Source organism: Octodon degus, unplaced genomic scaffold (assembly GCF_000260255.1).
Source record: "Octodon degus isolate 3935 unplaced genomic scaffold, OctDeg1.0 scaffold00086, whole genome shotgun sequence".
In the NCBI taxonomy this organism is placed as follows: domain Eukaryota; kingdom Metazoa; phylum Chordata; class Mammalia; order Rodentia; family Octodontidae; genus Octodon; species Octodon degus.
In genome coordinates this window covers 10,375,242-10,400,246 of record NW_004524662.1, presented here as the reverse complement: position 1 = coordinate 10,400,246, position 25,005 = coordinate 10,375,242, and the positions used below count along the sequence as shown (strand labels likewise).

At 38.3% G+C, this 25,005-nt stretch overlaps 1 protein-coding gene across 3 annotated transcripts in view; it reads right to left on the bottom strand.

The window, feature by feature from the left end:
- Prkd1 (protein kinase D1) overlaps positions 1-25,005 on the bottom strand; it is a 329,687-nt gene that overhangs the window by 123,526 nt on the left and 181,156 nt on the right. For all 3 annotated transcript variants that reach the window (XM_004637107.1, XM_023721824.1, XM_023721823.1), the window contains exon 2: positions 12,770-12,908. In XM_004637107.1, coding sequence (XP_004637164.1) covers positions 12,770-12,908 — 139 coding nt within the window. The remainder of the gene's footprint in view (positions 1-12,769; positions 12,909-25,005) is intronic.

Sequence of the window (25,005 nt, the reverse complement as noted above, 5' to 3'; positions counted from 1 at the left end):
CTCAGCCATTTCTTCCACATAGACCTTCATATTTTATTTATTTAATTTTTCTATATTTTAAGGAAGGGTCTACAGGGTGTTCAGGATCTCACACTAGATCAGACTGATAGTGATCCTCCTGTTTACAGTCTCCCAAGAGCTGGGATTACAGGCCACCATGCCCAGTCTCAATTGCAGTCTCAGGGTGCCCGGGATAGAGCCCTCTGCTCCTGCGCTTTTTTGCAAGCACTTTAATCAGCTGAGCTATTTGGCTGTTCCCCAGATCTTTAAAGACAAACAAAGTGAAAACTTAAACAAGTTGATTCTCTAAGTCTAGAGCACAATAATGTTTTGTGGCATAAAGACTAACAATGTTGGGGCGAGCTAAATAGCTCAGCAGACGAGAGCACTTGCTGAGGCAAGCTTAGGCAAGCCAGAGACCAGGTGTAGTGGTGTGCACCTGTAATCCCAGTGCTGGGAAGCTGAAAACAGGATGATCACTGAGTCCGAGCTGCATAGTGACACCCGTAACAACCAAGTACATTAAAAAATAACAATAATAAATATAAATAAATAGAACTAATATTGTTTTAAAATCTTATTTTGAAAAAATCTTTCTTACCTCTTCACAAAAGTGAGCAAAAAAAACACCTATTATTAAAATAGTACCAGTACATAAAACATTTGTCTGCAAGGGTAATATTCCCTAAATCATCTATTTCAGTATTCTTAAAACATGATTATTTTATTTTAATTTAGAGGGGCTTTTTTATGGAAATACAATCCAAATTAATAAAACCTTGTTTGGGCAGCTCATTGGTAGCATTCATGCTTAGCTCAAACCAGACCAAAAAGTATAAACTAATACATAAACTATAAACACAACACCCTAGATGGGTTATTTATAAACCCATTTGTATAAAGGTAACAAACTAAGCATGTACTATATTTTCTAGAAGGATAGTTAACATACAAAGACCTCTGAGCTCCTGCTGCACCATCAGTGCCCCAACACGGTAAGATCTACACACACGAGACCATAAATCTCTACCCTAGAGAGCAAAGTTAGAAATCTCTGGCTACACACTGCATTGTCCACAGGCAACACAGACCAAAGAAAAAGCCCTTGTTTGAGGTTTTCATTGCCCTTGTGTTCTGTTCTTGTTTATCTGTGTGACAGTTATAATACTGTTCTCAATTAGCACAGTAACAGATGAAAAGAGAAGGAAAGGAAAAACTATGATTTCTGGCTGGATATCCACTTGCCAGATGGGGACGAACTGGGCCCTAGGCTAATTCTGTGTGAACAGAGAAGTCTGATATGTTCTTCCTTGAAAACCACAGTATGTACCCTGACCAAGATCTATGAAGATTCAGGCTCTAGTTCTGCCGTACATGACTCAACTTTTCCTATAGGTCTTGCCAGCTGACCCTTAGGCAGAGACAGCTGTTTGCTGTGATGGATAAAGCTACAAAGATCTAATGTAGCCAGCAAGGAAGGAAGATGGGACAGTGGCAGGAAAGGCTAGCCAAAACTTCAGAATATTAATCCTCATCCTCAGTCCCTCCAGACTGTGAAATAGAAAGGCTAGAACTAGGGGTCAGCTTCGGGACATTCATTTAGGAACACAACAGCAAACACAGAGTGTGCAGGCAAGAGAGTAAGTTGTTGAAGTCAAGGAATATTAGTGTTGGGGGTATATTAAAAAGGAATGACTACTGAGTAGAGTTTAGAGAGAAGACATAAAAGTATCTAGGAAGAGCAATAGGTGGGAAAGCAGATCAGAGGAGGAAGGACTCAAGGTTGGTTTCAAACAGGGTTCCTTGGTCATAGTGATGATTTAATCCACAAATCATAGGAAGGAGATAGAAAAATAATTGGTATTCGATGAATTGGTTCTGATATATGAAAAAAATTTGTGTAAGAAAATTTCTATATTTTGAAAGCACAACTGATTTTTCCATAAAAATCAGTTTTAAAAAAAACAACTTTTGACAGAATGTATGGGATAGCAAAAGATCAGGGGAAAAAAGACTAATTAGATAATAATGCTGTTAATTTTATAAATAGAATATGACCAGAAAAGCCAGTGGTAATCAATGAAACTCATATGCTGCTATAAATACAGCAAGTTTTGGATATCATATATAGAAGGCCAATCTCATCACTTGTGTGTTGATTTGTTCATCTCATTAATTTAATTATTCATTTATTCACTCAACAAACAAGTACTAATTACATGTCCCATACCAGAGTCTAAGAATTGAAATATAAAAAAGAAATGGTTCTTACTTCAAGAGATGGATGATTCAGGAGAGTGTGGCTGAAGTGAGAAAGCTGGGTTCTGCGCAGAGCCAGGCATCTCCTGAACAGCTTTGTACTTATTCTCAAGAAACCTACAGCCCAGGGCCGGCTAAATAGCTCAGTGGATTAAAGCACCTGCAAGCAGGTGCAGGGCCAGGTGTTCCATCCCCAGACCTGCTGTGCTAGCTCCGCCCCCAGGGCATGATGAGATGGCAACTGAGACTGGGCATGGTGGCACCCCCTGTAATCCCAGCACTTGGGAGGCTGTAAACGGAAGAATCACTATGAGTCCGATCTAGTAGTGAGACCCTGAACAGCCTGTAGAACCTACCCTAAAAAATACAGAAAACAACAAAAAAAGAAATCTACAGCCCAATTCTACAGTGAAGACATTGTTAATGTGTTATAGGTGATAAATCACAAGCCTGAGAAATAACTGTCAGGCATTCTATAAGAACTAAGCGGCAGTTCTGAGACTCAACCCACTTTTCCACCGGAAATCAGCTACTTGCCAAGCTGAGGTTATATGGCTCTTCGCCATAACATAAATGACATATATTCTGAATTATATATGAAGGACTTACTACACTTCCAAGTACAGTACATGTCCACATCACCATCACTACCATAATTATTATCTCCAGATATTCTACTGATCCGAAATTAAACCACCAGAGGAAAAACTGTAGCATAATGCAAAATGCAAATAAAAAAATATAGGAAATAAGTCTTCACAGACTTGTCTGTTCTGCTCTGACCTGAAGAGAATATTCCATCTTTACAAATTTAGGGCAGTTGAGGGGAAAAGACAGAGGAGAGATGTACTCTGTGCCATGTCTCCAAGGGCCCACCCCATGAAGGGACAATCAAAGCAAATATCTGCAAGCCACAAGGACTCCAGGTCCCTCTCACTAGGTTGAGATCACACCGGGGAACAGTGAGAAGCCAAAGGGAACATTCTAACCCTCCACTCTCTGCATTTTATCCTCCATAAAATAGTTGACTGTATGTAAAAGAAACTAAAAGCAAGTTTGTTTGAAAGATAAGGATGGAAATAGCAGTAATAAGAACAGAAAAAAAGAGGCTGTTGAAAATTTACTTAATATAAAGTTTGTATAGTAGAAAAGAGTGGAAAAGCCTCCCTTCCCATCTATCTGTGGCTTGCTTTCTGTGGGTTAAGGTATCTATGGTCAGTCATGCTCTGAAAAATATTAAGTAGAGAATTCCAGAAACTTAAGTATTAAATTGCATACCATTCTGATTAGCATGAGGAGATTGCATACCGTCCTGCTCCATCCCTAGAGCTATCCCCTTCACCAGTGTATCCGTGCTGCACACACTATCTGCTCATCAGTCTTTTAGTGCTTATCTTAGAAGATGGGCTGTCAGAGGATGGCGGTATTTACACTGAGTAACCCTTATGAAATAGTGGGATACTGTATCCTAATACATCATCACAGCTGTAGAACTTGCCTCATTTGATCTCAACATGTACACATCCTATCAGTACAAGGAGGAGGATGAGCACAGCACAGTAAGATATGGTGGGAAACACTACATTCCTAAAATTTCTATTACAAAATATTGTTGTATTATTGGATATTGTTATTAACCTTCTACTGTGCTTTACACATAAACTCTTACAATAGATATGTATAAAATGGAAAAAAGATATAATTATAAAAGGGCTAATTCTATCCCCAGTTTTGAGGGATCTGTGAATATACCACCAGGGATGAGGGAGTACCAGTGTAAGTCACATGAATTAACATTTAAAATTTCCATTGTTACAAAACTACATAAAAAATGCAATTAAAATTGAACAGGAATTGGCACCATTCATACTGAGCCATTTAGAGGTCCAAAAACAACTACAAAGAAATATAAATTAAACTGGGTATGGTGGGCTATTCCTGTATTCCCAGTACTTGGCAGGCTAAGGCATAAGTATTGTTGTGAGTGTGAGTCCAGCCTGGACTACAAAATGAGCCCAAGGCCAGCCTGAACTGCATAGCAAGACCCTGTCTCAAAAAAATCTAAATAAATAAACAAACAAACAAATAAATAAATAAAAACAAGGCTCACATGTCTCAAAACTTTTAATTACTCAAGCCATGTTAGGACTAAAGAGTTGTGGGCTATAAATCTTTTACAAGCAAAGAAATAAAACTATGTATATAATGTGCTTGGAAGAAATAAAATAAAATGATCTAGCATATCATTGTCAAGATCTTTCCTCTTACACTCACATTTCAGATGATGAAAAACTGCTAAGCAATATACTATATCTAAGAGAAATAGATTTAACAGCCATATAAATAAATAATATACACTTCTAGAAAAGAAAGTGGGCCCTTACTAGAATGTTGTTATGTGTCTTTTCTCATTTACAGTTTAGGCATGAATCTTAGAAGAAAACATGGTCACTGAGATACTATTTTAATTTAGATTAAATTTATCAGGTCATGATGGGTCCTTGGCTAAATAAACAGTGGCAGTTATTCTATTTCATATTTTGTAACTGCATAAACAAGAGCCTTCAGGGTGTTTTACCTAACTGTAGTTTAAGAAGGTGATTATATATTTAGAAGGAAGAGGAGGATGGTGCTTTTCTAATAAAAATGTGAATGTTTCATGAAGCTCATTGCTGTTTTCCTTTTATTATTATTATTTATTTGTACAGGGTCTCACTACACAGCTCGGACTCATAGTGATCCTCCTGTCTTAACCTCCCCAGGGCTGGGATTACAGGTGTGTGCCACCACGCCCGGACTCCGTGACTGGCTCAGCATGCCCAGGGGCAGGGCCTGCATGGCATGTGATGGTGCTGGGATGTTTTTCTTTATGACAAATAACATCAAAGGCTCTGTGAAATGCACACTATTTTACTGTAGTAGGAATTCTGAACTAAAATTCCTCAAAACTGTGTGTTCTCTAGTTTAAGATCAGAGAGTAAAACTATGACTGAAGTGTAGTGAACAGTGACTGAACGCTTGGGCTCTGGCGGGAACAGGCAGTCAAAACTGGTATTTCATGGGTTTGCAGATACCTAACTCCTTCCCCTTCCTGAATCACAGTGATCACAGTGAAGGAAACAAAGTCATTAGATAAAACAAACTATTTCAAAAGCTTCTGATCTTATAGAAGCAAAGACTCATTTCTTTCTACTCCTCATTTTCGCCGGCTACAGTCTTTCCCTCCTTGAAAAGAAAGTGCCCTCAGTAGAAAGAGGTGGGGCAGTCAGCATCAGATCATCCATCCATGGATATGACCCAGGGAGCATCTCTCACATGCACTCTGAACAAAGATGCCCCTGAGAATCAAAGGATACCTAAAGTACCCCATGCTAAAAGGAACCTGGGGGCCAGCGAGATAGCTGAGCAGTCTAAAGCACCTGCTTAGGCAAGCTCACAGGGACTGAGGTTTGATCCCCGGCACCACATGCCACACCAGCCCTGTCCCCAAGGAGGGTTGATCAGGACACACACACACACACACACACACACACACACACACACAAAGGCAACCAGGAAGTGGTCTTGGAGAGTTCCGCAGCCTGCCAGCATGCACTGAAGTTCTGAAGACAGCTGCCACCACAACTTCCAACATTGCTTAAGCTGACATTTCTCAAAGTTCTCAGACCAGGTTTCCCTTCTTTGCTGAAGGGAAGGGAGGGAAAGCAGCTCAGAGTGTGAGAAGGAGGGGCACTAATCATAGCGAACTCTTTGCAGACACCTCCTGTAGGCAGACACACCCTTTGCAGTGAGTTCCATGTATGGCTTCTTTTAATTCATATCACAAGATACAATGGAGCTGCTGGTGCTCTCTCCATTTCACGGATGAGGAAACCAGGGCACAGATTGAGTGTGTGTGTTTGGCAAGGATAACAATAGTAAAGGATAGAAAAAGGGTGGGACCCAATGGGCTGGCTCTGGAGCTATAAGCAATCACTGTACACACCACCTTCTTCGCAGAATAAAAACCCCACAGACTCCATGTATTATTAGTTCTGTAGGATATTTTTATCTAGGATAAGCTCCTTGATTGATTAAAAGAACAAACACAAAAGCTCAGAGTTTTTGAACTTATACAGAGGAACCCACCAGCACTATATGCCCAAGAAATTCTCTCACGAAAGTACTTGCGCCATCTGGCAAACAGATAGGATAACATATAAGGACAAGCTTCTGGATGGATAAGTGCAAATGTCACCTATCTACAGTGACTGGGATCTCTCCTTTAAGCCCCGCGCCTCCAAATAGACGTAGAGTCTCTCTTCCTCAGCTACAGCTTTCTAACCAGGGTCTTGGCACTGAGGAAGAAATTACACGTGGCTGGATCTTTCTCCAAAAGAACACTCATCTATTGTAAAAATATCCTATAAAACATCCAAGAAAAATGTGAATTTTTATCAAGCACTACATAGTCAACATTTAACACTACTTAGACTTTAAAAGTTATTTTATTTGAGGACCCCAGTCGTCCTTGAATATTTTCCATTTCGCCACTTAGGAGACACACACACACACACACACACACACACACACACAGACACACACATACACACCATAGGCAAATAGTTCATAGAGATCAAGTCAAAGCTCAAAGCTGTTTACATTTGGAATTTCTCATATTCACTTTCTCATATGAGAGAAACCCTGCTGTATTTAAGCTTGTGTGTGTGTGATTTATTGCACTTAACATTTCCTTTTCAGGGTGCATCCATTTTACTATAAATGACTCAAATTTATCTTTCCTCAGGGCAGAGTAGTACTCCACCGTGCACAAATATCACAAAGAAACAGGACTTTTGCATGTGGGGAGGAGACCTAGATACATAAGCAGGAAGCAGAAGGAACAGGGAAATTTAAAAAGAAACCTTTGGGAGCTGGGGAGATGGCTCAGTAGAAGAAACGCTTCCCTGGCAAGCGCAAGGGTCTGAATTCAATCCCCAGTTCCGCTACCCTTCAAAAAAAAGATAAAGAAAAAGAAACCCTTAATATGCGCAATGTACATGTTCCACTCCTCAAGATGAATGTAATCATTACGTACTGCAAACAGGTACTAATCATTCTTTTCCAAAAAGTTAAAAATTTGAAAATAAACAAAAGGAAATGAAACATGCAAGCATAGTCCTGGTACTCATTTTCATTGTTATGGCTAAGTTACTAGGCTTTGATCAAGAGATTCGTCATAAAGAACCTCTCAGATAAATTTCTTGATTTTATTTTACTGTTCAGTTTCATATACTTGCACTTGGCTTTGGCTTTTGGTAAGAGAAATTTCCACTCATAGTGGTTTCCCACTTCATAACAACTGTAATAATTGCAATCACTTTTGCCACTGGTAGGGATGTACATGGTGAACGTTCATACCGCTATTAATTTTTTTTCTCCATAGCACAATGTGTCCACTCAGGAACAATCTTTTCCTGGCTTATTGGATCTCAGTGCACTAGTTCACATAAGCTATGATTTTTTTTTTGTTTAAACCAAAGAGAAAATTAGGAAAATAACAAAGCACAGTCTGATTAATCTTTAAGTTCCAAAACACCTAACAAATGATCAAAGATCTCAGCAGAAAATGCATAAGGAAAAGTTTCTGATATTTCCTGGAGAGAGAAAATATTTCATCTTCCTACAAACTGTTTGTTTCTGCCAGGTCTTGTCTTATTTTTACTGCAGCTCTATATCAGAAAATGTTCTTAGAGGTGAAGTATTAAACATGAAAAGAATCAGATTATGGTTATGTCAAACTATGTAAGCAAATTTAGTCGATGACAGAGTAAAGGAAAACTTGAGTAACATTTAACCTTAAACCTGTAGTCTTCAAGGGGAAATTTTTGACTGCTTGTTTTTGTTATGAAACTGTCAAGGGCCAGAAGGGAATAGTGGGGCTGTGCAGTGCTTTTGCTTCCTTATTTCCTTACTTGCTGCAGTCTGGGTGAAGTGGGCCCTGAATCATACCTCAGGAATGGTACATATCTGGGGTCTGTCATAGCACCCTGTCCCCTCCAGAGCCCGGGCCCAGCAGGGGGCCTGTGATCTACCCCCTTCCCTGGCATCCATGGCCTGCTGTATCAGCAATTATCATCTGCATTGTTTCAAATCGTGATGCAATCCTGCTGACCTCACAGGTACTGATTTCTTCACTAAACCAAGTAAAGGCATAAAATCCATTTTAGTTTTGAGAATATATCTAGTTAACATTTTAACAACAAATCAGTATTTTATAAAATTTTATATATGTAGTAAGTTCTAATTTTATAGCCAGTAGTCAAAAAATGAACTCCCACAGGGTTACTGAGAATCTTCTATGTAGGGTAGCAAAAGGAAGGGCAGGAGAAGACTTCCGCACAAAGGTCATGCCAGATAACAGGCGGGCGTGTACGGAGCCATCAGGGTAGCACGCCACATGTAGCAATCCTCTGTGTCTCTGGAACAGGAATGGCACAAATGAACAGTAAAGAAATCCAGATTACACACAGCTATGCAACGCTTTGCTAGGAAGAGGATACAAATCACTAAAATGCAGTGAAAAAGATGCAGTTCAAGAAGAGAAGAGCCCCCAAGTGAAGACCGTGGAACTGGCATCTTACTTGTGAGGTCAGGTATGGTTCTCGAGTGAGTCAACAGAAATAACCAAGGAAGAGTCTGAGAATCACAGACAGGCATGTTAACAATATCATCTTCCTCTTCTCCTTTCTGAGACAAAATATCCCAAGTTAAAGGAGGAAATGTTTATTTGACTCACAGATCACAGCAGGTTCAGTCCACAGCTAGGTAGCTCACAGCAAGGTGGTCTGGCAGAGGGGCACTGCAGGTCATGGCATGCCAGGTCGGAGGGAAGGCAGCAAGCAAGTGACAAGTGCCGAGTAACAAGTGCCAATCTCAGCTTCTTTCTGCCTCTTTATACCCTGCACTGTCATGGGTAGTGTTCACCCCATGAACTATGCCAAACCAATCAGTGGGCTAATTTAGTAATCCCACACCCTTAATCCTAGCATCACACACCCTAGAGCAAGCCAGCTCTGGAAAAGCCTCACTTATGACCACATGAGTCTTTGGGGGAAGAGGAAAATCTAGATACAACTATAACGGTGCTGACTTCAGCAGCGCATGCACTAAAATTGGAATGATATCAACCATAACAAACATGAAAGTGGGATAGAAAACAAGAAGTAAGATGTGTCTTGCACACATGTGTACCCACTACTGGTGATGAGCACAAAACCACTAAGGTGCACAAAATGGAAAACAAGATTAGGAGTGAGAAGGACCGGCCAAATAGCTCAGTGGATTAAAGCACCTGCAAGCAGCACAGGGGCCGGGGTTCAATCCCCAGGCCTGCCGTGCTGGCCCCAACCCTGGAGCATGGGGATCACTACAAGTCTGATCTAGTAGTGAGACCCTGAACACCCTGTAGACCCTTCCCTAAAATACAGGAAAAAAAAGAGATTAGAAGTCAGATATTCGTCACTGCTATGGTTAAATGTAAAAGAGTCTTTAGGAAAATAAATTTCTTCAGTGCAAAGAGCAAAAAATGGGTGACACCTCTGAACCAGAGGGAAGTGGCCCAGAAATAAACCAAAGTAGGATTAGGGAATGAAAGAAGGGTCATAAAGGGTCATTTCGTGCCTCTTCACCCATGAGTGGAGGAAGAGATGAGGTAAAGCCCCCTGGAGTAAAAAGATAAGTGTGTCCTTTGCAGACAGTTAGACTGCAATAAGATGAGAAGCCAGGAAGGAAGGAAGAAATAGCAGGCATTAGAGTGCAAAGAATTGGAGGAGGCCCAAAGAAAGTTTGAGAAGGAGGTAAGCGGTATGGGAAAGAAGTGCCATTCAATACAGGGGGAGTAGGAAAGTTGTAAAAGCTATTTTCATCATTTATTGAGTAGAGCACAACATAAGCATTTGAGTATGAAAGGAGCTAGGAGGATAATGTCTGACAATGTTGTTTATAGGTATGTATAGGAGATATAAACAAAACATATGTACAGTATTGAATATGTATAACTGAGTAATCTGTATATAAGCGTAAGTACATAACTGAAGACTTTTAAGATTCAGCAGGGGCATCATATATACACATATATATATATAGCTGAATAATTAAGAGGTCAGTGAAACCAGGAAGTAAGAATATGTGGTTGAAAGTTAGAATCAGGGGCTGGGAACATAGCTGGGCAGCACAAGCTCCTGCCTGGCAAATGCAAGGTTCTGAGTTCAATTCCCAGTACCAAACAAACAAACAAACAAAACCCTTGATTTTGAAAGTTAGAATCGGAATGTTACCAGTGGCTCCTTATAAGTACCAGGAAGATAGCTGGCCCGGATAGCCCTTCCCAAGCCTGGTGCGGGGAGAACAATTCAGAGAAAGGATGCTCTTAGGCGCCCTGCCAGCTCCTGCAGCCAGACAGATAGGAAAGGCAGAACATAAAGTAGAAGTGGAGCACAAATACCACGAGGTCCTTAGTCTGCAGAGACAGGAGCGAGTCTCTCCCTCATGCAGCAAGAGCTGGAGGGCTGCGGGAGGGCAGCGCGGTGTGGCAAGGGTAGGCCCAGCTCACTGATACTGGGACAACATAGAGACAGCAGCCCCCCACCCCACTCCCCCACGCCCAGGCTGCATTCCATCTGTTTGCTGCTAGTATAAAGCACTTGACAACAAAAATAAAATGGAAAGAGAAACAAATTAAATATAGAACTATCATTTTCTTAGACCCTCATATCTGTCTGGACATTACCGCAGTGAAAAGGGGCTCATGAAACCACCATGCTGTTTGCAAAGCAGGCTGGCGATGAGTTTAATAAGAACGATGGTGAGAACATCCCCACCGCATGATTTTTCTAGAATAATTTATTTCAGGCAGCCTCCAGTGTTCGGAAACAGGAAACCTAGAAAACAGTGTGTCTCGTCACTTGCTTTAGGGAGGCAGGTGCAGTACACAAGTGTGAACAGCACAAAAGGAAAGAAGAGAGAACCTAGCCAAGCAAGCAACTTACTCAAGAAGTTCAATTAAAAAAAAGATCAAAGCTTTTGCTTTATTGATGGGTTCATTCAGCAAAAGGCAGCCCTATAAACAATCAGAAAGTAACTGCTTTTATCAAAGAAAAAAGAACTTTATAGGATTGAGCTTCACACTGAAAACATGGCAAACCCAGGACCTCGCACAGTGAAAAAGAGTGTCAACAGGGTAAAAAGTGAGTTGCACCAAATCTGAGCAAAGAAATAAAATGTGCATGCTGCAGGATAACTGGTGTGCCCAACTACCAAGCTCTGGAAAGGCTGAAGAATAAGAGGAAACCCAGCATCTTTATGTCTTTGTTTTGATGGTGAGGACTGAACCAAGGGCTCTCTCTGGCTCCTTCTAGTTTTTAATCTGAAATCATCTCACTAAATTGCCCAGGCTGGGCTCTAGCTTGCAATCCTCTTGCCTCAGCCTCCCAGAGTTCAGAGATTACAGGCATGTGTCCTTATACCTAGCTTCTAGAACCTTTAAAACTTAATTTCTTTTTTTTTTCTTCTTCTGCTTCTTCCTCCTCCCCCTCCCCCTCCCCCCCCCTCCTCCTCCTCCAGAATCAGGGATTGAATTTAGGTCCTTGTGCTCGCCAGGCAAGTGCTTATTCTACTGAGCCATCTCCCCGGCCCCTCCTAATTCCTTTAGGTAGATAGGAAATATCAAAATCTGAGGGAAGGGAGTATGTAACCTGAGTTTATTAATATTGACTCTTTTTTTAATAAAACATTCAATAAAACCTGAATACAGTCATGATCACTACACTGACCATCACTGTATCTGCTGCAGCTGTTCTTCAATATCTGTTTCAAATCAATACATCCATATTTCTGCATTAAGAGGCACAGTCTGCACAGCCCTATTACTAACTGCTAAATTCTAAATAAGAATATAAATGTGGGCAGAGGGAAGTTCACTCGAGGACTGAATTAACTACTGTCACCCAGCATGGTCTGACTTGCTCTAACTCCTAAGCTTCAGCTTCCTTGTCGGGGTCTTGGCTTATATCATAACTGCCGGGGCTCATGTCTTCAGAAATCAGTGGTTTCTGAGTTCTGTTAAGATTTCTTGGCTTGCAGACACCTGCTGCATTGGGGGCTTTGACTTCAGCATCACTGTGGATTTTTGTTTGCTTCTGCGGCTGTCCAAGAAATTGAAAATGATGAATGAAAATGTGTTTCTGTGCACGTGTGTTACTGTGCGTGTGTTGTTGTTGTCATTGTTGGGGGCTGGGAGAGAACATGAAAGTTGAAGACATGATGAGGCACTAGTAGGTGTGAAAAAGCTAATGTAATGAAACTTTTCCTTCTCTTCCAAAATAATTTGGAAGCTCCTGTAGACAGAACCCTAAAATTCCTTGGGGCTTAGCTTGACAGCCACTTTCAATGGTTGTCTTAAAGACATATGCCCAATAATTCTCCAAATACAAATGACTAGTCTATATGGATAGGCACAAAAGTATCCTACCTGACAAGACCACTTCAATAAGATCGCCTTCCTGGATATCACCAGCCGTTTTCACCAGCTGGAGGATGTTCTCAGAGGTAGGGTCATGGCGGAACAGCAGGATCTTATCGTACATTCCATAGAAACCGCATTCTGGGAACTGCAAACAGAAATACCAGGAGAGTTGAAACATCAAAATCCTTCTAAATATTTTGTTTTAATAAATGTCAGGGCATAATCTTTTTTTTTTTAAATGTTCAAAGTATCTAATGTAAAACATTCAAATTTTAAAAGTGAATAATAGAATTAATATTGATTAGACTTCAAATTAGGAGGGAATATACCTTATATCCTAAGGGCAATCAGGGCCAAGTTGTTTTCTAATTAAAAAGTGACAAAACAGACTGGATGTGGTGGTGTGAGCCAGTAATTCCAGTGTTTGGGAAGCTGAAAACAGGAGGATCACTACGAGTCCGATCTGTGTAGTGAGACCCGTAGACCCTGCGCTAACTACATTAAAAAATATAAAAGGAAATAAAAGTAATAAAATGAGATTATGATAAAATGAAAAGAAGTTCCTACAATAGGATGGTTAGGAAATACATAAGTGGAAGGCGGTATGCATCACACTCTAGCAAGCCAATACCATAAAAGTGGGAGTCAGTTTATTTCCACTTTATTACATAACACTGGGGTAATTTATTGAAAAAGAGGTTAATCTGTTTTGGCATATTCAAAAATAAAACAATGACTCAATACATCCCAATAAACTCTGTGTAAGCAGAAACAGCATCTAGATTTTTTCACTCCAGAAAGCATCAGAAAAGACAAGCCAACTCTCTGCTGCCGCCACCCTTGTTTCTCTCCACTGCCTCTTTCTGCCATCTGCCAGTCGGTGTTCTCTTGGGCAGTGTCACCGAGTCAGTCTGCTAGTCTGGAGGATTTTCACTAAAACCACTGAAGCAAATCTGTTATGTGAAAGTGGCACTTTTTGTATGTGACCACCTCACAGAACCACTGAAAGAATTGTTACCTTTCATACACAAATGTTCGCCGTGGACTGGGGAAGGATTTGAGGTAGAGAAAGAGAAAACTGTCTCTCTTCACCCTGGAATTGGTAACAGGTCTGATACTGTCTGTCAGTGTGGGCTTTCTCCTACTGCCTGGGAGAAATGTCCAGAATTTGATACTTTCCAAAGATAAAAACAGCATATTATAAATCCCTCTTTCCTTCTCTTATTCATAAAGTTAGGGCCTACATTCATGAAAGCCATTTGTATGAATTAAAAATAAACATATTCAGAACACTCTTGTTCTTAAGAGTCTACGCAGATGACTAGGCTTGAAACTACTTGTTCATGTCACTTAGGAAAGTTGACTTTCTTAAAATAAACAACACAGCTGAAATGATGTCACTACTTCCACTGTGCTAATTAAAAGAAAAAAAAAAAAAAAAGCTTACTTTTTGGAAGTGTTTTCAATATTATTAGAGCACAGAAAAGCAAAGGGAAACTAAAATGCCATTTCCCCAATTTTAAAAATGATGAATAGTTCATGAATCATCTTAAAATTCAACTTTACTGAATAATTTACATGCAATAAAATGGATATAAGTGTATATGTCTAGGAGTTTGTTTTTTGCGGTACTGGCGATTGAACTCAGGCCCTTCGCTTGCCAGGCAAGCACTTATTCTACTGAGCCATCTCCCCAGCCCTGTCTAGGAGTTTTGATGAACACAATATCCATGCAATCAATGAAAAACTTTTATCAAACCTATGAGTTTTACAGAACACATTGCCACTCTATATTTTAACTTCAGGTACTTTCTATCCCCATAGATTACTTTGTGCACCACAGAATTTCATATAAATAAAATCCCATAGTACATTCTATGTGCGCTTTTTGGCTGGCTCATTATAAATTTTTATGAGATTCATGCATACATATTGCATTTGAAAATCACCTCTTTTTGTTAATATGTCATTAAATGATCTAATATTGTCCATTCACCCAGAAATGGACATCTGCCCCCCCCCATCATTTCTGCTATTTGTCTTGGTAACTTTTCTTTTGTTTCTGGACCAAAAGATCCCCCCACCCAAAGTTAAAGGAGAAAAGGTCTATTTAGCTCATGGTATGTCCAGATTTCAGTCCACAACCAGCTGGCACCAAGGTAAGGTGGCATAGCAGAGGGGCAACAATTCAAGGCGGCAGAGGACAGCAAAGCAACAAGGGAAAAAAAGGGCAAAACAAGCCTCTTTTCCTCCTTATATTGTATGCAGGCTTCCATCCCCCAGGGCGGTGTAACACACACACACAAAGCCCATGCCCTCCTCTAACACAGGCTGAAGATGTTCACAAAGTGAGGACCCTGGCCTCTGCTGCGTTCTCACATACGCTCTTCTCACCTCCTTGGGGGATACAATGAAAGAGGACCCCTGCCAGAGACCAGGTTACGGCTGTTTGAATCATTAACCTCCAATACCATGAATGCCATGACCTAAGTAAACTTTTCTGTCTTATCAAGTTATCCAGTCTCCAGACATTTTGTTAAACTTCTCAAGGCATAATGAACAACATCGTAGAGCAGGAAAAACATGTCCTCTGCTCCCCAGGATGTGGAACCTGCTGAGTTACTTAGTTAAGTTTCTAGACTTCTCAAGTTGACATGTTGTATCAACCATTACACTACTGCAAATAAAAATGTTATAAAAATGTACATACAAATGTTTCAGTGGTCATATCTTTTCATTTCTTGTGGATAAACACCTAGGAAAAGCACTGCTTATGTATATGTTTGCTCATACGTTTATTCTCATGTGAATAACACAATATATTCTGATAGCTGTATACTACACAGGAATTTATGAAATAAAAGTGCTTCAAAATTTTTACTTTATGAGGTTATTTTATAATATTATAAGTCCTTTGAATTTTCACATACATTTAACAAATACTGACAATTTTTACCCCAACACTTGTCATGTTTTCAACTATATTGCATTGAACTATAGATAGAATAGAGAAATATACTTTAATACAGAGACTTTTTTTTTAGGAACAAACTGTATCTCCCTGCTTACTAGGTCTCCTTTATGTAAATTAGTGTTTTGTACTCTTTAGTGTATAGGTTTTAGATATACTTGATAAATTTATATCTAAGTAACTAATATTTTATATAACTGGAAATGATTACTATACAACTAGCATGTAATAAAATTGTTGAATTAAAAAAAAATGGAATTTCAACATGTTTGGAAAAACAGGTAACCATAGCTACAGGCTGGTACTCCCTCCGTGCCTCTCACAGCCTCCCCGTGTGGTTTGGTGTGTGTGTGTGTGTGTGTGTGTGTGTGTGAACACTTGTGTGTTTGTGGTACAAAAAGGGCATGATATGGAATAGTTCCATGATTCTAGGATCTTTCTCCACATCCAGGGAAAAGTTCAACTACTCCCTTAGCCCCCATTTCACCACCTCTCAGCAACCTTTCCACTTTGGTGTTTTTTAGCACATTCTGCAAGATTATATAGGTTTATGGTTACTGATTCCTTAAATGTCTGATAGAATTTTCTAGTGAAGACATTTGGTCTTGATTTCTCTTTTCAAAAAGGTTTTAAACTTCATATTCAATATCAACAATAGATGCAGTTCTGGGAAGATTTTAATTTCCTCTTAAGTGAGCTTTGGCAGTTTATTTCTTTTGAGAAATCATTTATCTAAGTTGTCAATTACAAGTATTTGGTTGTTCAAGCTTGTCCCGCATTTCCCTTTTGGTGTCTGTACAGTTTTATGGATGTCTCTTTATTAATTTTTTATATGTATACTTTGTAGATGTTTGAAATTAATTTTCACCCTAAGTGTTCATATGTTGGAAACTTAGGAAAGGTAGTTAGGTCATCAGATGAGCTACTTTTTGAAGATACTGGGGAGTTAGTAGGACAGTGAGCTCTTGTGACAGCAAGCCCAGTCTTTTAATCTTTCTGGCTTCATGTTCTGAGAGTTAACTTCTTGTTCTCATGCATGCTCCATTACCTGTATGGGGGATACAATGAAAGAAGACCCATGCCAGAGCTAATGAAATCATTAGCCTTCAGTACTATGACTTAAACTTCTATCTTATCAAGTTATCCAGTCTCCAGGTATTTTGTTATGGCTACCAAAAATGAACTAACACAGCATCTCCTCTCTTGATTGCTTAGTCAGTCAGATGTGTAAGTTTTATTGACTTAGCTTCCCAGTGAAACTGGTATTGATTTCATTAATGTTCTCTATTATTTTCTGTTCTCACTTTCATTAGTTTCTTGTTCTTTGTTGTTTCCTCCCTTTTACTTGATGTTGATTTAATTCTTCTCTTCCTCATTTCTTACAATGGAAGCTTCTGTTACTGCATTGAGACATTTGCCATTTTTTCACTATTATAAACATTTGATACAATAAAATTTCTAATATCTATTTGGAAGCATTCCACATGTTTTGAAAAAGTTATGTTTTCACTTTTATTCAACTCAAAATATTTTCTTTCACACTTTATATACAACATAAAATAAATTAAGATTTAAATGCAACGCCCAAAATTGTGAAATTATTAGACAAAGAAAGGACAGGACTAAAATACTGATCTAGGCAATGATTTCTTTGCATATGATCCCCAAAATGAAGAAAGCAAAAGTAATATATATATATATATATATATATATATATATACACACACACACAAATAAGATAGTGTCAAACTAAAAAAGAGTCTATTCATCAAATGAAAGAATAAATAGACAAACCATATAATAGGAGAAATTACTTAGAAATCATACATCTGATGGAAAATTAATATATGAGGAATTCAAACAACTCAGTAGGCAGAAAACAACCTGATTTTAAAATTCACTTAGTATGTGAACAGAAAGTTCTCAAAAGATGTGCAGGCAGGTATATGATCATTGATTGCTATGGTGTCTGTCTGGATGCCCCCCTCCCTAAGCCTCATGCAGTCACTTGGAGAGGTTCTAAGGTTTGTGACTGATTCATCTTCCAATGCTGGGATATGAGTGGGAGTGCTCCACCAGTGCTATTGGGAAGGACATACAGTGTAAGGAAAAGAAAAGTTTTCTCTTACATGCATCCCTTTTTTATCTTGTTGATTTCTCTGTCTTCCACCACCATAAACTGCTGCCCTTCTGCCATGCAACCCTGAATTACAGCCAGACGATTGTGGACTGAAACTTCCACAAATTGTGAGCTATTTCCTCTTTTAACCTTGAGTGTCACACAGAAGTCTCAGCAACAAGACAAAAGTAACTGAGACAGAATTTGGTAGCAGAGAATTGGGATCATTGCTATGACTGTACCTAAGCATGTGGTTCAAGAGTTTTGGGAATGGCTTGTGAGAAGAGCTCGGAAAGGTTCAGAGATATTGCCTGAAAGAGCAGAGCTGGACAACTTCAGCTGTTCTATATGTGAAAATGAGAAAGTCAATAGAAACTTTGTTGGTAAAGACCAGGCTAGAGTCTTTTGCTGGAAAGAAGGACTGCACTGATTGCTGGACTCCAGACAAAAGATTTGCAAAATGTTTGTCTGCCTTTTGATCATGCCCAGAGATTTTGCCTGGGACTGAGATTGAGGGCAGTACACTAACTAATCTGGCAGAAGAAATTTCAAAGCAATCTGATTTTGAGGCAGTGGTATGGCTATGATTGAAGGATTTTAGCCAGATTTATGTCCTGAATTAAAAGCAAAGAGCAGGGCTGGCAGTATAGCTCAGTGGACTAAGTGCTTGCTTAGGTAAGTGCAGGGGCTGGGCTTTGATCTCTGGCTCTGCCAGCTATGCCGGCCCCACCCCCAGGTGCACTGAGCTGGCAATGGAGTCCAGGCATGGTGGCGTACACCTGTAATCCCAGCACTTGGGAGGCAGAAAGCAGGAGGATCACTACTAATGATGTCCCAAGGGTATCAAAATAATCAGCAGGTCTCCACGCTTCACAGTCTCAAACCCCCAAAAGCAAGGAGAAAGCCACAGAGGTCTGTATTCCAGAATGGCACTAGTCACTCTATGTTCCAGAATGGCAGTGGCAGCTTCACCAGGTTCCAGAATAGTGGTGGCATAGAGGATCTGTTCCTCAAAATCAGATGCAAACTGCTCAGTGACCCAGGCACTTGACCCCTACAGCCAAAAGAAAAGCAAGCCTGGCTAGAACTGGCAGCAAACCTAGACATTATTCACATGGCGCTGGTTTTAGTGCATGCAAAAGTTCTGAGGCTAACAAGGCTTCCACTCAGATTTCCTAAGAAGGCCTGGGAGGCCAGGAAGCATGCCCCTAAGATGGCAGTATGTGAAGCTATGAATAAGAAGCCAAAGGTGCAGTGGAGACCCCAGAATGTTAGAAAGTCTGGGAACATAGATCATCTAATGAAAGCTGCAAGGAGGGAGCAAAGCAGGCCTAGGAGAGAAGCCATAGAAGCTACAGATACCAGAAGTACCACAGGGGTGGAGCCACATGGAGCTCACAATTTATCACAGCTTGCTTTGGATGGTCCACACATTACAATAAAACTTAATGGTTGTCCTACTGGATTTTGGGATGTTTTGGTCCTAATGCTTTCTATCCCCTAGTCTATACTTTTTGGAGTACTAGTGTTTATCTTAGGCCTTTGAATGTTGGAAGTGTTTACCTTTTCATTTGCACAGGTGCTCACAGCTAAGAGTTTGCCTTAGATATCTGGGATTTGGAGTTTTCAGCAATGCTGAAACTGTTTTGGAATCTTAGAGATGGACTAAATATCTTTTGCATAAAGGGACGTGCATAAGTCTTTGGGGCCCTGGGGCAGAATGTCATCATTTGTGTCTGGATGCCCCCTAAAGCCTCATGCAGTCCTGGTGGGTGGATTCTAGGATTTTTTATTGATTTGTGGTCCATTTCTGGGATTATGATGGGTGCAAGTGCTCCACCTTCCCTGTAACGGGTATACAATATAAGGGAGGGAAAGAGGCTTCCTCTTTCTGCTCCTCCTCTTTTGATCTTGCTGCTTTTGCTGTTTTCTGATGACATCAACTGTTATCCTTTGTCATGTGCTGCTTATTCTTGGAGCCAGGCTGGTATGGACTGGTCCACAAACTATGAGCTAAATAAACCTCTCCTTTCTTAATTTTGGGCATCAGGTATTTTGTCTCAGCAAGGAGAGAAACAAAACCAAGATGCTGATTATCAAAGAAATAACTAAGACCACACAAGGTAACACCTCAAATCTATTAGAATTGCAGTTTTCAAAGGATAATTAGTGTTGATGAGGGAGTAGAGAAAAGCAAACTTTTGCTCGTTAATGGAAATGTAGGGTAGAGAAGCTACAGTGGAAAATGGTACAAAGAGGCCACAAACTATAAGAAGGAGAACCATTATATAAGCTAGCAATCCTACTTTTAACTAGTCATAAAGAGAAAAGTCTGCAATTGTGGGCCATCTCAGTATTATGTACAATAGCCAAAATGTGGAATTAAAGTGAGAGCTCATGAAAAAATGAGTGGACAAGAAATATATATAGATATAGATATAGATATAGATATAGATATAGATATAGATATAGATATAGATATAGATATAGATATAGATATATACAGTGGAATGCTATTGTCTTAAAAGGAACTAAAACAGGTGAACTCATAGACAGTAAAATAATAGTTGCTAGAATAGGCAAGGGGGGAGGGATTTTGTTAACTTAAGAATCCTGACAAAATATTGGAATGAGAAGAAATGTTTCCAAGAGCTCTAATTTTACAACATGATAAATATAGATTATAACAACATATTGGATTCTTGAAAATTACTGACAGCATATTTTAAAGACTCACCATAAAAGGCATAGGAAATTCTCTGTGTGTGTGTGTGTGTGTGTGTGTGTGTGTGTGTGTGTGTATTAATTAGCTCATCTAGCTATTCCACAGGGGATCATACACACTCTGGTTGTACATTGTAACATGATAATATATACTATTCATCATTTTAAAAGTTAATCAGTAAATTTTAAAACCTTCTTTTCTAAACTCCTCTGTGAATTCCTTAACTTTGAAGCTATCTAGATTATTACAGTGCAGTGTATAAATTTCATTTATGCTTTTTATTCCTACTTCACTTTTGTTAAAGTTTAAGACACTATTTTGTAAAATGTGAAACTTGTACATTTGCGAAGGTATTTGCTAGCACAAAAAAATGACAGTTTTATTAAATACTATTTATTAAAGAGGAAAAATTTATGTTCTTTTGTTGGATAGCAAATTAAACAAATACCACTTAGCCTAAATTGTTAACAATTATCATATTTGGCATATATTTAATAGTTTTGTATTGGTTCTATATATTAACAAGAAAGGAATATTGAAATCTCTCCAAGATTTTTCTATTCCCCTTTCAATTATATTGTTTTCCTCAATATTTCAAGGTTCTATTGTCAGATGCATGGATCCCAAAGCCTGTTATATTTTCTTGGAAAATTTCATTCTTTCTCATTATGTGAAATCTCTTGTTATGTCTAGTACTGTTGCCTGTCTAAGCGACAATTTAAAATTCTTATACTTAATGTTTGCATGCTATTCTTTTGTCAACCTATTAATCTTCCTGTATTTAGAGTTGTTATATACAATATGAGTGTAAGTTCTATGCTTTTGAAAATCCAGTCTGACAGCCTTTTAATAGATATATTCCTACTGTTTATAATGAGTTTACATAAAACAAAGGCTACTTTTTTTCTATTTGTTTCATCTGTTACTAGTTTCATTTTTACTCTCACTGAAAATTATTTCTTCATATTTTATTTGTCATCTTCTTCTGTTTATTCGCCGCACTTCTTCGCACTGTTTTTCCCACTTCACATACGAGACAAGGACCACACAGCTGTGACCTTCACGTAGCCTCTTCATGCTATTTTGCCACCATGCTTTTGTTAACCTGTATATTAGAAATCCCACCATGCATTTAAAAGGTATTTAATTTTTTTCTTTTTATAATTACTTATTTTCAAATAACTTGTAAAGTAAGAAAATATCATTTTCTTCCATCTGATCAGCTTTTTTCAAAAGCTTTTATGTCATCTTCTTTGAAGAAAGGAATTCTTGTTGTACGTATAGCTCTATGGTAATATGTTTAACACTTGAAAATGTTGTTCCATTGTCTCATACTTTGACTTAATTTTAATCAGCATGTAAAATTATACCTAATTATAGGGTACCATCTGAGACACAAGAATTAAATAATTTTTGACTTGATAAATGTGCCTACTCCTTCAAACATTCATTACTTTTAGTGGCAAATACTTTAAAAATATTTTCTTCTAGTCTTGAAATACATAATATAGGGTAGTTATCAGTAGTTTCCTACTCTGCCACAGTCCGGTAAAACTTATTTCTCTCATCACAACTTAGTACTTGCTGATGAACCTCTGACACTCCTTCTCCTTTTCCTAGTCTCCTCCAACCTCTCACAACATCAGAATCTCAAGTTCTTTGAGATCAGCTTTTTTAGATTTCACATATGAATGAAACTAGGCAGTTTTTCTCTGGTTCACTATACTTCTCATAGTGACCTCGCCTTCTACCAACCTTGTGATTTTTTATTTTTATGGCTGAATAGTATCCTATTTTGTATCTACATTTCATGTTCTTTATTCATTCATGTCCTCATGGATATTTTGTTTGGTCCCATTTGTTGGCTACTATGAGGACTGCTGTGACAATTATTGGAATGCAGAGGTCTCTGGACACACTGATTTCCTTCCCTTTGGATATATACCACATATTAAATTTCTGGATCATACGGTACATCTATTTCTTACATGTTGAGAAACCTCCATAGTGTACTAAAACACTAAAATATGACTGTACTAACTTACACTCCCTCCACCATTGTTTACTATCCTCTACTCTGGATATCCTTTGCCAGCACTTGCCATCTGCCTTTAAAAGAAAAAAAGCCATTCTAATTGGATTGAGGTGATACGGCATGGTAGTTTGGAATAGCATTGCTCTGATGATTAGTGATGTTGAGTATTTTTATACATATCTGATGGGCATTTGTGTGTTTTCTTTTGATAAATGGCTATGGATGGTTATTACCCATTTTAGTGTTTTATTTGCTACTGAGTTCCTATTACATTTTGTGTATTGGTCTCTTTTCAGATATATATTTTAGAAATATTTTCACTTATTCTGTAAGTTGTCTCTTTACTCCATTAAGTATTTCTTTTGTTGGACAGAAGATTTAATTGAATGTAATCCGATTTAACCTTTGTTTTGCTCTGTTTCTTGTGCTCTGGGGATCCTGCTGCCCAAATCTATGCATATTCCAATGTCTTAAGTATTCCCCCTACATTTTCTTCAAGTAGTTTCATTGTTTCAGGTCTTACATGTAAGTTCTTGATCTGTTGTGAGTTGGTTTTCATATATGACAAAAGAAAGTAGTCTAACTTCACTCATTTTGTAAGTAGATATCCTACTGACCCTATTGACAGCAGTATATATATTGAAGAAATTGCCCTTATCCTTTCCCCAAAAGGGAAATATATTCTTAGTACCACTGACTTTAGATTAATTTGAAATATTTCCAGTGAAAAATATGAGTTGTTTATTTTCCTGTATGTAATATATCTTTTCTAAAACTTACATATTCTTCTTAAACAGTTCGACTATATTATACTTTGAAATGTTTTTTTTTTTTTTTTTGTTTATCGTGGCTGACAGTTATATTTCTTTAAATCATGCACTGATAAATTTTATGATATTTGGAAAGCTTTCATCCATTATCTTTCAGACTTTTTGGTTCCATTTTACTAATTTCTATTGCCATACTGTATCTTTAGGTTCACTTGTCTTTCAAAAAAGTAAAAATTATACAGAATTTCAAAACAAGATTATAGGAAATTAACAATGGCTATTGTGTTGCATATTGCTATCTTCAAAGCAGTTGTTTAGATTATCAGATATAGGCATGTAAGATTGATCAAACAATATGTGCACGGACTGTTCCTTTCGATGAACCAATAGAAATTAGTAGTACAATTATCTTAGCTGTCTTGTATATACATATATATATATATATATGCATACCCTTTTATTTATCCTTTTCTCTTTTCACTTATCCCAGTCATTCTTTCCTTTGAGCCATTCCTTACCCTTTCACAGTATTTATTTACAATGCTAACACATGAATATCTGATTTATTTCACTTACGCCTATGATCTCTAGTTGCACCCATTTAGCTACAAAAGCCTCAAGTTTGAATTAAGTATTGCATTTTGCAAATGTAAAAGTTTCATTTGGCTCTTTATGTATCTCCTATTTCTCTCTTATTATGTTTATTTTCACTCAAAAATGAAATTTTGTTTTTAACCAAGTCTATTACATTTAATATTTCTGGTCTTTTTTCCACTAGCTGTTGTAAGCCTTTATGGGAACATATAGATAGATTGTATATATATATATATATATATATTCTACATTTATGATAAGCATCTAATAAATAATTAGATATATAACTATTATTACATATAATAAAATATGTATAAACCACAATATATTTTATGTTAGATATTATGAATTATAGTGAATAACAGGATTTTGCTGTTCTAAAATATTGCCACTTATTTTAGAAGAACATTGAGTTATATATACTGTATAGTGCCTCAGTCTTTTCAAGAATTATTTTAGGGCTGGCCAGATAGCTCAGCTCACTAAAGCACCTGCTTAGGCAGAACACAGAGGCCAGGGTTCTATCCCCAGAGTGTAGTACTGGCCCTGCCCCCAGGGCACTCTGAGATGGCGATTGAGACTGGGCGGGGTGGCGTGCATCTGTAATCTCAGCACTGGAGAGACTGAAAACAGGAGAACCACTATGAGTCCATATGTAGTGAGACCCTATAGACCCTTACTAAATACATTTTTAAAAAGAATTACTTTATAGCTTTGTCACAACAGCTTTATACTAGTCTTTGCTCTCTGAGAATTATTTAGCCCTATTAAAACATTAATGAGGCTTTGAATATTTCTATAGAACGCTCCAAGTGCTGAGTAAAATCACTTCTAAAACAGGAATTTTATAACTTTGTGTTGTTTCCTATTCGTTTAGAGCAGTACAATATGTCCCAAACTGATCACTCTTTCTTGGTGAAAGTCCTTGGAGTTCCATCTACTTTTAAAATGCAGAATACTTATCTGGTCCACTCACCAATTACTCTATCAAATTTCAGGTAAACTTCATAAAATGTAAGTTAAAGAAA